Source organism: Chanodichthys erythropterus, chromosome 19 (assembly GCF_024489055.1).
Source record: "Chanodichthys erythropterus isolate Z2021 chromosome 19, ASM2448905v1, whole genome shotgun sequence".
In the NCBI taxonomy this organism is placed as follows: domain Eukaryota; kingdom Metazoa; phylum Chordata; class Actinopteri; order Cypriniformes; family Xenocyprididae; genus Chanodichthys; species Chanodichthys erythropterus.
In genome coordinates this window covers 781,223-794,443 of record NC_090239.1, presented here as the reverse complement: position 1 = coordinate 794,443, position 13,221 = coordinate 781,223, and the positions used below count along the sequence as shown (strand labels likewise).

Here is a 13,221-nt window from a genome sequence, read left to right as displayed (position 1 = left end):
AAACATAAAAATACAGACACGGAAGGGCAGAACACATACAATTAGAAATATAAACATTTATTTAATTAAACACAAAGACAGAATAAAAAGACAGACAGATATGATGGAAGGTGTTGTGTTCAAACGGGTGGCAGCAGTAAGAGTAACGAGTTTGAGTCTCTGCAGGACTCACGTGGATCTGTGAACACAAGAGCACAAACATCACATCAGTCTCTCGTCCCATCACAAGCGCACCGAAACATTCAGTGTTGGACAGAAATACCAGCTCACCTGTCAATCAAACACTGATGAACAAAGAGTTTTTAAAAGAAATAACCGCTTGATCAATATATATCTGTAATCTGAAAGAGCTGCACATGTACAGCGCATCTGTCACACACACGGCTGGAGTCAGACGCTCGTATCGATCACGGCAGGAAATTCAATCGGAGCTTCTGCTAAACCTCTTTCTGATGACATTACTAGAGAAACAGGCACTGCTGAATGTTTGTGTCCATTGACATCTACCTCATCTACTCTGTAGTTTCCAAACAATATTCACAGGTGGAAAGAGTGCCCCAGACTTCAACTGGTTTATAAGATATATTTGAAAGGATCAAAGGTCAGACTCACTTGGGTTTGGTCTCTGCGTCTGTGACCTGGCGGATGTAGACGGCGTCGGCGGGGTGAGAGATGTCTCCCTGCTCCTGCATGTACGAGGAGGCGATGGCCAGCAGAGATCCGTCGATACTGAACGCCAGAGACGCGATGCTGGTCGGGTAACGGTGGAATTGACACAAACGCTTCTTGTTGAACGGATCCCAAATGTTCACGAAGCCATCGGAACCGCCTGTGCACAAACACAAACTCAGAATTCGTCTTTGTTTGACCTTCCCCCCCCCCCCCCAATGAAAATTGGGAAAGTGTTTATTTTACATTCTGTTCACTATCCATACACAGATATAACATCATGTACTCAGTTACGCAGACACAATAAATGTTTTGCAATTGCAACTCTTGCTCATAATGATTACAACTAGTGTTGCACGATATACCGGTACTAGAAAGGTATCGCGATACCCTGCTTTTAGAAACGGTACGGTTCTTCATTTTATTAGTACCGGTACTTTGAGTACCAGCTGTATTTCCCAATGTGCGACAGCAGGGGGCAGTGTGCGTGCAGCGCGCTGCTTCTAAGGCACATTGAGTGCGTGTTTATTCCTCCCAACTGCGCAACGGCTTTTATGGTGACCAAACGAGAGGTATGGCTGCAAATACAGGTGCTCTTGCAGACCGTCCACAAATTCTTGAGAAAGCAGATGCACAAAGCAAAATATGGCATTATTTTGCTTACATTGCGACAGCCAGGGCAAGCCCACGGACACCACGAAGCCCGTCTGCAAAATATGTTACAAAATAACGCAAGCGAAGGGACTCAAAAGCATCTTGCCGACAAACATCCCGATTTGTACAAAGAATTTAAAGAGCGACAGGTTAGTGAATGTGATGCCAGCATTATGTTTATGCTCTCAAAAATTAAATAAGTGTTATTTATATTACTCATGCAAGCAGACATCCGCAAAGAGGTGTATTATTGATTCTAATAAGTGATATCTGGTTGCTAAAATAAAATTAATTGAAAAAAAACAAAAAACAAATATGTGAAGGGAATATACAGTTATATTAAACCAATTTATGCTTTAATAACATTGCTCTAATTACATTATAGCTCTAATTCCAATCACACAATTCGTTATTTACATGCAGTTAGTGAAGGAGGGATAGGCGGAATTGCGCTAAATGACACACAACAGAAGCGCTCTCTAGCGTGCGCTCTCTCTCTCTGTCGCTCGCGCGATCAGTTCTCCTCGCGCCTGAATAGTCAAATACATGTGCACACAGATGTCTAAATGTCCATCGTGTGGAGTATCTCGCGTGAATACAGTCGGTTATGGCTTAAGTGGACGTAAACAGGTGGGTGATAACTGGATAGTTGTCAGTTATGTCCATGCATTCAGCAGCTCAATTAAATAGGCCTACCTGTCTGTCATTAATGTTAATCAAACAACAAAAGATGATAAATAAATGCAGGCTATATGTTAAATAAACCTAGTGTATCTGAAAAAAGATTATTTTTAATTTACTATTGTTTTTGTAATTTGCTTCTTTGTTCTTTTATATAGCCTAACACAAATAACTTGTTCTCATACTAGCTCATGCTGATATTGTCCACCTCTTTCCCACCTATACCAGCTGATATACAATGTAATCTTGATTTGAGTGGTCAGTCTGCATTTAAAAGTTTGAAAGGGTTTTAAATCTTCTAAATCAAGTAAAATGACTCAAAGAAATTTAATATAATCATATAAATCATATCATATAAAATGTAATTTACCAACATCAAAATTGTGGCCAGTGAAAATGCTGAGTGGCTAGTAACTTTGGAAAACCACTAGCCACAGTGGCTGGTGAGTGAAAAAAGTTAATATCAAGCCCTGCTTACATGTATAAAAAAAAAAAAAAAAAAAACAGGAAAAAAGCATAATAGCACATAATTTACAATTTTCTTGAGCATGAAAATAATAAACTTTAAAAATTATATTAAATCTAACTCTGTAACTTCATGGCAATGAAGCTCAAATCCAGAATTTTCAGCTGCACACTGGTGAAGAAAGAAGTTCTGTCATATGTTATTTATTTACTTTTCCTACTGTTTTAAGTTTTTGCCATAGTATCGTTTAAGTATCGGTATCGTGATACTGAAGTTGGGTATCGTATCGAAGTCAAAATTTTGGTATCGTGACAACACTAATTACAACATAAGAATATTACAATATTGTGACTTCTAGAATATCTAACTCATTTCTGTTTTTGTGTTCACCAATGCATTTTGAACGCTCCAGTGATGAAATAAATAAACTGATCAAAGTATTAAAGGGTTAGTTCACCCAAAAATGAAAATAATGTCATTAATTACTCGCCCTCATGTCATTCCACACCCGTAAGACCTTCATTCATCTTCAGAACACAAATTAAGATATTTTTGATGAAATCTGATGGCTCAGTGAAGCCTGAGCAATGACATTTCCTCTCTCAAGATCCATTAATGTACTAAAAACATATTTAAAATCAGTTCATGTGAGTACAGTGGTTCAATATTAATATTATAAAGCCACCAGAATATTTTTGGTGCGCCAAAAAAACAAAATAATGACTTATTTAGTGATGGTCGATTTCAAAACACTGCTTCAGGAAGCTTCGGAGCGTTATGAATCTTTTGACTCGAATCATGATTCAGATTGCGTGTCAAACTGCTGAAATCACGTGACTTTGGCGCTCCGAACAGCTGATTCATAACGCTCCGAAGCTTCCTGAAGCAGTGTTTTGAAATCGACCATCACTAAATAAGTCATTATTTTGTTTTTTTGGCGCACCAAAAATATTCTGGTGGCTTTATAATATTAATATTGAACCACTGTACTCACATGAACTGATTTAAATATGTTTTTAGTACATTAATGGATCTTGAGAGAGGAAATGTCATTGCTCAGGCCTCACTGAGCCATCGGATTTCATCAAAAATATCTTAATTTGTGTTCTGAAGATTAACGAAGGTCTTACGGGTGTGGAACGACATGAGGGTGAGTAATTAATGGCATATTTTTAATTTTGGGTGAACTAACCCTTTAATTTCCATGTGGTCTGTGTGTGAATATGGTTTTGCCTCTGCAACACAATATAATGATTGTTTTCAAACAGGTTTCCCATCATTCATAGGTCAGATGAACCTCCAGAATTGAATACAAATATTATCTAATTTGATAAAAGCTTCAAATTAAGTGTTTCTCAATAAGAAAGCCATTCTTCATGTAATGATAAAGTGCAGGAGTGTGAGTGTGCGGTCGGTACCGGTGGCAAACGTGTTGTGGACGCTATGGAAGGAGATGGCGTTGACCGGATACACCTGCTCGATGCCGTTCTCCTTCAGTCTGTGGCACTTGAAGGCGTATTTCTTCTTCTGCACCTCCAGACTGGGGTCCAGATACTCGACCGCGACTCGGCCCTCGATGGAGCTCAACACGTAACCCTGAAACACAAACAGACGCCAGTTTAACAGAGCGCTCGCGTTAAACAGATTTCGTGTAGAAAAGATTTTCACTCATTAATTGATAGTAAATTTCACAAATAGTAACACTGAATCAAATGTGAAATTTCAAAAACTGAAATAGTATTTTCTTGTAAAACGTATTGCGTAAAATGTAAAAGGATTATTATTCCTTGTTAAATTTACAACTTAGAAATTTTTTTTTTACAGTGCATTTCCTTGGAATAACAGCCATGAAGTATAAAATTTTATGAGAATTGACCGTCATGAATCAATCTGTCACATTTAGACTAGTGATCGACCAATGTATCGGTTTACCGATATTTTTCCCGATATTTAAGCATTTTTCCATAATTGGGTATCGGTTTTGTAATATCGGATTCGCCGATTTACGGCACCATCTTGTGGCCGTTTTGAGACTGATTATATTATCATTTACTACATAATTATTTCGCTAATACACATAAATATAGCCTACCGCTTTGTGGAAATTAATTATTTATTATCTCTATGCGCGATCGCGGTTGATTAAGTTATAGTCAAACAGCACTTTGTCAGTTGGCATTTCATGATTTAACGTTAGATTAAATTTAGATCATAAAATGCCAACTGGCAAGTGCTGTTTAACTTTATTAGATTATATAATCATTTGATTTACTACATAACCATTATTTAGTTAATACAAATCTAAATAAATGCAGCTCTGTGGAAATTATTTATTATCTCCACACGCGATCGCGGTTGAGTAGCCCAATTTATAGTTTTGTGTAAATGCATAGATAAGTTACAGCACTTTGTCAGAAAGCATTTCATGATCTAGACCGACAAAACATAATAATTAATAACACTAGTTGGAAAATGCAATGATGTATGCTGTTTTGTTTGTTACTTTCCTGACAATGTTATATATTCCAGCTAATATTATTCAGTAAAGTTTTTTTTTTTTTTTTTGTATGCAAGGAGGGAGTGATTGTTATAAATAAAATGGTTTGTTCAGCTCATTTGTGTTGTAATAATTGTCAAAAACAGAAGTATAACAGTAAATAAATATCGGTTCTGCATATCGGTTATCGGGTACATAAACATGCAAATAATCGGTATCGGTTATAAAAAATCAATATCGGTCGATCACTAATTTAGACTCAATTATATAAAACAGATCGTTAGATCATGAGCGACACACACATTATTTCACAGCCGCCGGTCTTCGTTTCACCTGTTTGTTGGGGAACGCTCGTATGCAGCGCGTCTGGTATTTCAGGCTGGATTCTCGTCTCTGCTGCACGTATCCCATGTTCCTCAAATCCCACACGAGCACGCGCCGCCCCGCCGTCCCCACGATTAGCCGGTCTCCGGCCACCGACAGCGTGTAGACCTGAAACACAGCCAGTCACCGTGTCAGACGCCGCTCACCCGACAGAACCACATGACTCCCTCACGACTCCTCACTACCTTCTCCGGCTGCGTGAAGGTCCCGGCGTTGCAGGGCGTTCTGGGATCCCACAGCCGCACGGACATATCCCAGCTGCCCGTGACCATGACGTTCACCTCCGGACAGTATTCCACACATCGAATAGGAGCGTCGTGAGTCCCGACGATTGTGTCTGAGGAAGAGCAGTTACACACAACAACCATGATCCTTTGATTAGTTCACTCAAAAATGAAAACTATCCCATGATTTACTCGCCCTCAAGCCATCCTAAGTGCATATGACTATCTTCATTCGGACTAACACAATCGGAGTTATACTAAAAAATATCCTGGCTCTTCCAAGCTTTATAATGGGGGGTGAGATTTTGAAGCCCAAAAGTGCATCAATCCATCATAAGTAATTCATACGACTCCAGAGGGTTAATAAAGACCTTCTGAAGCAAACCGTTTGGTTTTTGTAAGAAAAATATACGCATTTATAACTTTATGGTACTTAAGATGTTAAAACAGTCATGTACTTTATTTTATGAATCAACGAGAATACTTTTTGTGTGCAAAAACAAAACAAAAATAACTTTGTTCAACAATCTCTTCTCTTCCTATATAGATGCGATGCGATAAGATTCCAATGACAAACGATATGAAGAGTTTGGTTCCAAAACATGATAAATGCCATTTAAAAAAAAAAGTTTCTGCCAAAATTAGTATTGTATCTGGTCGGTATTGAAGTCATTTATTAATTTTACGCAAAATGCAATATCATGCAATGTCATGTTTTCTCAAACATAGAAACATAAACATCTACATAAACATGGACAGTTTTTAAAAGCTGTTTTTAATACCAATGTACTCGGCAAATGTGTTTATTTAACCGTGCGGGGGCGCCAGATACTTTTTAATCGGTAATCACAAATAGAAAGTAATTTTGGGAGCGACAACTGAATATATTTTTAGTAAAATGTCTGAATATAAGATTCGTATTGACAAAGTTTAGACTCTGTCATATATGTGAATCAACTTACTTTGTTGTGTATTTTCAATATGAAAAATAATTTTTATATTGATGGATTAATTGCATTTTGAAAAAAAAAAAACGTGTCATGGATTTATTGCATTTTGGGGGGAAAATAATCAGTTTTTATAATAAAGCTTTGACAATCAAAATCTAGATGTTTTTATAACCAAAAGATGCTATGTGAAAGTTTGAAACCGAAAATAGTGTTTTTTCTTGGTAAAGAAAACACATTTTTACTCAAATTAATCAAAATGGATTTATAGCGTTTTGGAACCAAACTCTTCATTTGTCTGTTCACACCAGACACGACGCGATAAAGTTAATCAAAAATCACAGCCAATCAGAAGAGTGCATCTCTCCGAAAGCTCCCGGCACTCACAACGAAATTGATAAGTACGTAATCAAATTCATGAATATTATACCATTTTAACATTTATCTTTGTCATAGAATACACTTGTCTGTTCACAATGTTCTTGTTTCCTTTTATTTATTTTGAAGATCTGAGGTGAATTGTTCATTGTTGCTTTCAGTTCGGCTATAAGACACAAAATGATATTCAAACTCACATTAGATGCTTTTAACATTAAATAAAGCACATAAACAGTACCTGAGATTATCATTGCCATACTTTGTGTTGCATTCGTCACAAAGAAATAGAAACCGTTTCTAAAATAGAATCGTTGCATGTCGCGGACTCGCGGCTAGTTAGAACAAAAACTCAGATTACATGGAAAAGACACCTTTTATCACGGTCATGACGTTACGCAGGTGACGCAGTAAAGGCTTCCGTGTTTATGTCCAAATGCCGGCTCGGTATTGGCCAAAGCTGATCACCTGATCAGCATGAAGCATGCGTGTGATGCTGACGCAGGAGCCGGCCAATAATGAGTCGGCGTTCTGACGATGAACCTGGAAGCGCTGGACGTAAACAACGTATGAGAATGACACAGAAGTTGAATAAAGTCGTTATTTTTGTTATGTTTTTGCACACAAAAAGTATTGACGTCTCTTCATAACATTAAGGTTGAACCACTGCAGTCACATGACGATGTCTTTAGTACCTTTCTGGACTTGAAAGTGTCAAATGGACGAGTCATAAACCTCTTGGATTTCATCAAAAATATCTTAATTTGTGTGCTGAAACTGGACGAAGGTCTTACGGGTGTGGAACGTCATGAGGGTGAGTAATTAATGACAGAAATTAAACTTTAGGCTGAATTAACCCTTTAAACTCACCCTGATCCGTGTTGAGATCATGAGTCTTCAGCTGGTTGTCCAGACCGCCGCTCCACGCGTGAGTCGGATCCTGTGGAAACAGCAGCAAACAAAGAGTTAAAGCACGAAGACAAGCGCAGACGTGATTCTCCAGCATTTCCGTCGCACTCACGTAGAAAGCGCAGTCCAGCACCGGCGCCAGATGCTGATACTTCATCCTCATGCTGTTTGCGCTGACATCGTACAGACGGACCGTACAGTCCCACGACGACACCAGCAGGAACTGAGCCGAGGCCGGGCTGAACTTGACGGCGGAGACGCTGTCGTCCGGCCCCTGGGTCAGCTTGAACTCGTTGGCTCCGGTCATCTGAACACATTACTGACTGTTTTAAGACGCTTATCATCGCTACTACATTTGTTTTGTTTTGCTGAAGATATTTGGAAGCATGTTTGTAACCAAGCAGATCTCGGCCCCCATTGACTGCCACAGTGTTAGTCTAACACTAACACTAACTGTGTTAGTCAATGGGGGCCGAGATCTGCTTGGTTACAAACATTCTTACAAATGTATTCAGCGGAACAAAGAAATGTAACGTTATACAGGTTTAGAATAACGTGAGGGAGAGTAAATGATGACAGAATTTTAATTTTTTGGGTGAACTGTCCCTTTAAGACTAAAACGCGTGTTTGTAAATGAAAGCGACTCGCATTAAAATGTCTTAAAATGTCAGTGACTTTGTTTTAAAAACTCAAACTAAGACTGAAAGTAATAATAACGAAACTCAAGTAAGTTTTCATTACACATTCTAAAGACTGTTTATATTTAAACTCCGTCAGATTTCGCGTGAATGAAGCACTGCGCAGTCGATAAAGACTGACTGTAACCGTCAGTGTTTATTCAGAACTTAAACTCCCGCAGTGAAATGTGATTAAAACTCTCTGAAATACAGTTAGTTGTTTATATTATCGGATATGTGTGGTAAAATAAGCAGAATGTCCGTTAATTCTCACCGCGCTGCTCTGATCTGCTCCTGTTCTGCCGCTCATCGGCGCTCTGCTCTGATTGGATGAGTTCACAACAGAGCTCTGCATTCATTGGTTCGTTTCAAAACTCCCTCTAATGTTCTCTAGTAATGATTGGTTGCAAGGATGAACTTCCGGAAACACGAAAGAGCAAAATACCGCGAGATGTTGCGTATTTCCGCTTGTTGAATCGAGGCTTGTATGTTATTTCACACTTTTTCTTTTCTTTTAATTTCTTTACAAATATGATCAAGGCCAGTATCATGTAAACCATGTTAATTAAAAAAATGTGTTAAATTTAAAGTACAAAATGAGGATTCTTAGCATTTTAACGTTATATATATCATGTATTAAAATGATGACATAATTTGCAGCTTCAACATTACTGAGGATTATAGGCCTATTCAAATAAATCAAATAAAGGCGTATGCTCTATTCTTTTTATTAAGAAATATTTATTTTTTCATGTGCTTCATGTACCTGATTATAGTATTAGGCCTATCAACTGCTGTAGTTTCTTGATGATTGACTTTATTTAACAATAATAAGTTCCAGATTTTGTTGTTCGGGTGAGTGGAAATCTGATGTCAGCATAACAGAGAAACATTTATTTTCTTAAAGATTAAATGTTTAAATTGTGTCTGCAATCACAAATATGTGCTTTGAAAAAAATGTAAACAAACATTAAAATATATTAGACTATCATAACACAGAAATTTACCTCAAAAATCGAAATTTAGAGCGAAATTCAGGAAGCGCGGGAAAATTCTCTTCCTCATCCGCGTTTTTCAGTGGATCTTTCCGCCTCTTCAATTTTATCTTCATCTCCTCTGCGCTCGCTTTTGTCCAAACACAACTAAAATAGTTTTCATTAATATAGGCCTAGCCTATCTTTTAAAGATGTAAAACACGCGTTTTTGCAGCTGCTTCGTGATATTATTGCATATTAGGCTATCAAGGGAATAATTAGACTCTTATTGTGTGCTTAATTGTATATTTTAGCTTGAGAATATTTCCTATTCACGAATTTCCACGAAAATATAAACAAATGTAACATTGTGCACTGAAGATATATTAGCCTATAACATTATATAATAATTTACGCGCCATAATGTTGGAAAACGTTGATCATATAATTTGCTAGACACAAAAATAAAGGTTATTTATTGGCATCGATGGTTCAGTGAAGAACCTTTAACATCCATTGAATCTTTCCGTTACACAAAAGATTCTGAGAAGAAAAAATGGTTCTTTTAAGAATTACTGAACGTTAGGCTATTTAAAGGAACCAGAAAGGGCGCATCTACGAAAAACCAAGCGTTGAAATCTTTATTTTTAAGAGTGAATAATTTGCGGTTGTTTTTATAATGCATAAATTCTGTTTAAAACATATTGTTTTGGCGCCAGCAATATATATTTTAATAAACGTGATCTGAGCTAATGACTGAAATTCAATTTTTTGCATTTTTAAAGGTTAATTTCCGTGTAAAATAGCCTAAGCTATATGTCATAAAAACACAGACTGATGATTGTTGTTTTCATCTAAAGGTAAATAAAGAACAATAATGATGCTGCTTCACGACAAAAATAACTGAGTTTATAATGACAACAGAAGCGCTTTATTAAGCCTGACTTCATCTAAACACATTCATTGATGAACATTTATTTATGATCATATAAAAACTGTGGGAAATCCTCTAAAATCCCCAGACAAGCTCATTGAGCAATTAAACACAACGATTCATAATTCATTTCTGACGTTTTCAGACAATAAAATATTTACTAGTGCATGACAAATACAGTCAATAACAATTGATATCAGTCTGGAAATCCTGAAATTAAATCTGCAAGTCCTCTTTTAAATGTTACAACGTGATTAAAAATACACTGGAAAACAAAAACGTTGTTTTCCCCTTGAAATGATGAAACAATTTTTTTCCTCTGCGGCTGACAACACACTGTTTATGGAAAAATAATAACAGCCTTATATACAAAAAATACGTATTAACTTCATCTTTCCAGTCCTGCTCGAGAACTCCCCTCCAGGTGTTTGCGCAGGTGTGTCACTCTTCCGACAGGTGAGTTAGTTTGAGGTTGAGTCTCTCTGGTCCTCACACGGGTCTGATCAGGGAATGCGGGTAGTAAAGTGCGTGCGTGAAGGTCAGCCCCGCGGCGCGCGCGCTCTCCGCGTGCTCGTGGTACAGGATAGGCACGCGCACGATCCTCTGCGCGTGACTGAGGTTCGCGGCCTCCAGTTCGGCGGCGATCTGCCGCTTCCACTTATTCCGCCGGTTCTGGAACCAGATCTTCACCTGCGTCTCGGTCAGGCGGAGCGACGCGGCGAGTCCCGCGCGTTCCGAGCTGCTCAGGTAGCGCTTCATGTCGAAGGTGGACTCGAGCTGGAACACCTGTGCGCGGGAAAACACGGTGCGGGTCTTTTTCTTGCGGCAAAGTTTCTTCTGAGAGCTTTCCTCCGTCTTCTGCTCGTCCGAGTCACTTTCCTCCAGAAGAACATCATCATCCTCGTCTTTGGGATCCGGATCCTCCGCTTCTGATTTCAGCGCTTCTGTCGAGCCTCGGATTCGATCTGAAACAAACATACAAATATTAAACATTAAAATACAGTTCAACGTGAATCTACACTTTAAAAATGCTGGGTTAAAAACAACCCAGCTGTTGGGTTAAATGTTTGACCAACCTGCCGGGTAGTTTTATTTAGCTCAACTAGTGTTTAAAAATTACTGTATTGCTTGTTTGAAATAAACCCAAATGTTGGGAATTAACATTTAGCCTATTAATATGTTTAATAAACGACCATTTAGGCTATTAATAAGTTTAATTAATAGTTAAACATTTATCAAAATGTTTTGATTATTATAATTGCCTCTAGTAATTATGAGTCTGATTTTTAATTTCCAACATATTTTGGGTTCATTTTAAACAAGCAATACAGTCATTTTTAAACAATATTTGAGTTAAATAAAACTACCCAGCAGGTTGGGTCAAACATTTAACCCAACCACTGGGTTAACACCAACCCAGTCGCTGGGTTTGTACATTTTCAACCCAACTTGGGTTGTTTTTAACCCAGCATTTTTTAATAACCAATAATACACTCTTAAAAAATTAAGGCGTTTTTCGCATTTTTGGTTCGCATTTTGTCTTCTTATTACTGGTTTTGAAGAAGATTTTATTATCTAAAGAGCATGTTTCCACTATACAGAACTTTGGAAAGTTTCTATGGATGTTAAATGTTCGATGCCAAAGAAAAATAAATAAATAATTAAATTAGTTTGAGCAGTAAAACTCCTTTTAATCACAACTAATCTCACTCTCACCCGCGGGTGTGTTCGGGTGTCCGGTGACTCCGGTCGGGCAGCACCAGGATCCGAACCGCAGGAAACTGAGATCCGGAACTCTGGAGAGGGAGAGACTCGTGTGAGCTCTGGGTTTGTCGGGTTTGTTCAGCAGGTTCTTGATAGAAAACGGAGAATCTTTGACGACTTGTGTTTTTTCCTCCATCGGTGAAACTAAATGTCACTTATGATGATGATGATGATGATGAAGATGAAGAAAGTTACTCCAGTCCGAACGGAGAATCACCGCAGCTCTGATCCACATGCGGAGAAATGACGCCGAATCAAGCGCTGACTGGAAGTAAATGATGGAAATCAAAAGGTAAAGACAGAGAGAGAGAGAGAGAGAGAGAGGTGCGCGCGCGCGTTTTCAACTCATCTACATTTCCTGCTAACATTTTATAAGGCTGTTAGATTGGGGAGGGATGAAAAGTCAGTTCCTCACAAAAATATGACTTAATAATAATCAAATCAAAAGTAAAATTAAAAAAGCGAAGAATGTAAAGTGTATACAACCTTTATTTTGATTAACGTATATTGTAGGCTATAAATAATAAAAACACGACACTTGCACTAACTGACTTGCATTAAAATATCGATGAAATTGATTATTTTGATTAAATATAATAGTTAATAGTTATAATATTGATTAAATATAATAGTTCAACAGTTACCTCTGTGTTTTTTGTGAGAGCAAAACTCATCAGATTTATTCTAATTTAAAGGGTTAGTTCACCCAAAAATGAAATTTCTGACATTAATTACTCACCCGTAAGACCTTCGTTCATCTTCAGAACACAAATTAAGATATTTTTGATGAAATCGGAGAGGTTTATTACTTTAAAGGTCCAGAAAGGTACTAAAGACGAGAATAGTTTTTGTGCGCAAAAACAAAACAAAAATAACGACTTTATTCAACAATCTCTTCTGTGTCATTATCTTACGCAGGTGACGCAGTAACACAGTGAAGCTTCCATGTTTATGTCCGAATGCCTGCCCAGTATTGGGCAAAGCTGATCACGTGATCAGCACGACGCATGAGTGTGACGCTGACACAGGAGCCGGCCAATAATGAGTCGGCGTTCTGACGTAGAAC

The 13,221-nt window shown here is 37.9% G+C and overlaps 2 protein-coding genes across 3 annotated transcripts; both read right to left on the bottom strand.

The window, feature by feature from the left end:
- Positions 1-8,816, bottom strand: bub3 (BUB3 mitotic checkpoint protein). 2 transcript variants are annotated; one of them, XM_067369548.1, is made up of 8 exons: positions 8,758-8,816; positions 7,919-8,113; positions 7,768-7,837; positions 5,537-5,688; positions 5,301-5,459; positions 3,889-4,066; positions 613-829; positions 1-178 (listed from the first exon to the last, which is right to left on the bottom strand). In XM_067369548.1, the coding sequence occupies exons 1-8, from the start codon at positions 8,791-8,793 to the stop codon at positions 169-171; spliced, it is 1,017 nt and encodes a 338-aa protein (XP_067225649.1). In that variant the 5' UTR covers positions 8,794-8,816; the 3' UTR covers positions 1-168. The 2 variants fall into 2 exon arrangements, with proteins under 2 accessions (XP_067225649.1, XP_067225650.1); XM_067369549.1 differs by lacking the exon at positions 1-178 and having other exon boundaries at positions 609-829.
- A 2,064-nt stretch (positions 8,817-10,880) lies between these two features.
- hmx3b (H6 family homeobox 3b) lies at positions 10,881-12,291 on the bottom strand. The gene is made up of 2 exons (XM_067370256.1): positions 12,108-12,291; positions 10,881-11,356 (listed from the first exon to the last, which is right to left on the bottom strand). The coding sequence occupies exons 1-2, from the start codon at positions 12,289-12,291 to the stop codon at positions 10,881-10,883; spliced, it is 660 nt and encodes a 219-aa protein (XP_067226357.1).
- Between the last annotated feature and the right edge of the window lie 930 nt (positions 12,292-13,221).

Coding starts and splice junctions, on each gene's coding strand:
- bub3 (XM_067369548.1), bottom strand. CDS start 8,793: ATGAGCGGCAGAACAGGAGCAGATCAGAGCAGCGCG. Junction 7,838..7,918: donor TGCTGGACTGCGCTTTCTAC/GTGAGTGCGACG, acceptor CTGTTTCCACAG/GATCCGACTCACGCGTGGAG. Junction 5,689..7,767: donor TGATCTCAACACGGATCAGG/GTGAGTTTAAAG, acceptor GCTCTTCCTCAG/ACACAATCGTCGGGACTCAC.
- hmx3b (XM_067370256.1), bottom strand. CDS start 12,291: ATGGAGGAAAAAACACAAGTCGTCAAAGATTCTCCGTTTTCTATCAAG. Junction 11,357..12,107: donor ACACCCGAACACACCCGCGG/GTGAGAGTGAGA, acceptor TGTTTGTTTCAG/ATCGAATCCGAGGCTCGACA.